This window comes from Cyprinodon variegatus, unplaced genomic scaffold (genome assembly GCF_000732505.1).
Source record: "Cyprinodon variegatus isolate N-32 unplaced genomic scaffold, C_variegatus-1.0 Scaffold1082, whole genome shotgun sequence".
NCBI classification, from domain to species: domain Eukaryota; kingdom Metazoa; phylum Chordata; class Actinopteri; order Cyprinodontiformes; family Cyprinodontidae; genus Cyprinodon; species Cyprinodon variegatus.
In genome coordinates this window covers 250,995-253,587 of record NW_015151535.1, presented here as the reverse complement: position 1 = coordinate 253,587, position 2,593 = coordinate 250,995, and the positions used below count along the sequence as shown (strand labels likewise).

General features: G+C 39.6%; 1 protein-coding gene across 1 annotated transcript in view; it reads left to right on the top strand.

Moving 5' to 3' along the window:
* The window catches only part of LOC107101339 (microfibril-associated glycoprotein 4-like), a 13,422-nt gene that overhangs the window by 2,869 nt on the left and 7,960 nt on the right, over window positions 1-2,593 (top strand). Inside the window, exon 2 of the mRNA XM_015400216.1 lies at window positions 1,698-1,850. Within this exon, the coding sequence (XP_015255702.1) occupies window positions 1,698-1,850 (153 nt within the window). The remainder of the gene's footprint in view (window positions 1-1,697; window positions 1,851-2,593) is intronic.

The following is a 2,593-nucleotide window of genomic DNA, read 5'->3' as shown; positions in this document are numbered from 1 at the left end:
TCTCTCCTGAGGCTCAAATGATGTTCGCCCCCAGGAGATACTCATTTTATGGCGTGGTGCTTACCCATCAATAGCTTAGTTTTAAATCATTAACACAACCATGTTCAAAATTAAGAAATATGTTCAAAATGAGAGTGTTCAACATACCTTTTACACATGCCATAAGATTAACTGTATTAAAGACTAAAAATAATCATTTTTCTTTAACACATACTTAGAGGTTTAAAAGTTTCAAATCCAATCACAACAACTTCCAAGAGCGCATCTCACAACTTCACAAGGAACTTATTATCTCAGGCATGGATGAAGAGATGCTGAGTTTGGAAGTAGAAAATAAACCAATTATGTATGATCCTAATTTTACCTATTACAAAGATCCACAATGGAAAGAAAATGTTTGGGCAGAAACGTGTGTGATGGATGTTCATGGTGAGTTAATTATTTCATATTAAATTAAGCATTCATTACCTCATATTTTGCTCATGTGAATTAAATGATAATATTGCACATGTTCTCCTCAAGCTCCAAGGAAGTCGGAGCGGAGCAAGACAAGGGGAACATCGGAGCATGTAGGCTTTGATTTGCACAGGCGTTCTGGAATGGAGCGGGGTGGTTATGCAAAGGATTTGAGATTTCGGTGATATTGTGTGGGATGACAGCACAACAGTTCTATAGTCATTGACGACTTTTGGCTGAGTTCTACTTGGTGCTTGGACTAGAGAGGAGATCTTCCTAATTATAAAACCCGTGCCGAGTTCGGACCAAGCTTGGATCAGTTAACAGAGCCCTAGCTCGGTTCCTTACGACCATTTGCACATCATGACGATCTACAGTATTACTGCTCTCTAGGATTGAAGGAGGGAATCCATCAAATCAAAATGGCAGCACCCGAAACATTCAGGAAGTTTTGTTGGGTTTTAATTGCGATACTTTTTTTGTTTGAGGAGAGTCAGGCGTAGAAGGCAGCCTTTGGTGAATTAACTTGACAGAGTTGGCTTTTGGAAAGTGGATAAGAAAAACTCTAGTCTAATCAGGGCTTACAGACGCAGGAAAAAAAATGACAGGCGTTGAGGTTCCTCACGCTGCAAATTGGAATCATCACTGAAAATTGTGTGGGACGTTAGGGAAGCTTATATTTTTATGAACGTCAGAAATTTTCTTCTTCTTCTAATTTATTGCGGTTGGCAAGCAACTTACTGATGTGCATTACCGACAACTACTGGTAGCTGACTGTAAGGAGACGACGCAGCCTGCTCATACGCTCTTTGTTATCTGAGAACCTAGCCTCAACTGAACTGCACCGCACCCTACTGTTGAACTAATACTAGTTTAGTGTTGCATTGTCAGGTTCACTTTGCGTGCCATATGTATTCAACAGTTATCTTGGTTACCGTGCTTGGACCGTTGGCACGGTTTCAAAAGGGCAATAGATGAGGGCAATAGAGACTGTCTCCTGGGTCAGCTAGGTTAGAGGTGGTGCAGAATCTCACAGTGCTGCTCAGCAGAGGCCTTCAGGACTCTGGGGTTGGCATCCTCAGGACCTGGTTACCAATTCAGTCTTTCCAGTTGAAACAGGCTCCCTGCTTCTCGCTGGTAATGGGAAAAATAAATAAATAAGATAAAGTTTTAAATAATGTATTGAATAAGGTGCTTGAATAACCTTTTTTAATAAAAGATAAAATGTTTCTGTGATTCAGTTGCAGGTGTCTCTCTTTCTTGTCCTGCTTCCTCTATGGGCCATCGGTGCTCCTGTGCTTCCTCTAGATTGCAGTGACATCTATAACTATGATAACAGCCGAGCAAGTGGAGTTTACACCATCTATCCTATTGGGGCCACTTCTGCTGTTGAGGTACGTTCATGATGTTCTCTTTGAGAGGGGTGTGATCAGAAAATATAACGGGGCTGTATTTTATTACATAGGCTTAGTAAATACACACCCAAAAAAGCTGTCATTCAAATTTAAATTATGTTTATACATTCCTTTGTGCGGACAATTTAATAGGTCAGAAATTGGAGCAATTTAATGTCAGATTATTAGAACCTGATGTAAAAAAGTAAATTTGAAAAATTAATGTGCTGCCCCTGCTGCTGTGTTTTGGAAGGTGAAACAGAATAAGCATTTTGCTTAAAACAAGTCTGTGGTTACACTGAAGCTGTGAATAAGTTAATATTTTGGAGCGGCTTTTCTTCCTTCTGGCCCAGTCTGTGGATCTCTAGAATAGTTTAATCAAATATCAGGATATGCTGGGTGAAAATATTTTTGGGACACTGTGTGTCCGATTTAGACAGAGGGAACAGATTATAGCAAGACAGACAGCCCTATAGACTCTACAGCAAACACTTTGTCTGAAGTTCAAGCCTTGTGTCTAATCATAATCTGGAAAATATGTATATTCCTATACTGGATGTGTAGATTAGATGGGGATACCAATTCTGGCAATATGGAATGAAATAAAAAGCCCGATGTTGGAACAAATACTGTCAACATAGAGAAATTATAAGTCAATATAAAACACAAATATGAAGCTAAGGCGGAAATTCAACTGAAGAAACTCTGATTACTTCCATTCAATCTGAGGCTGATCCGCCTCC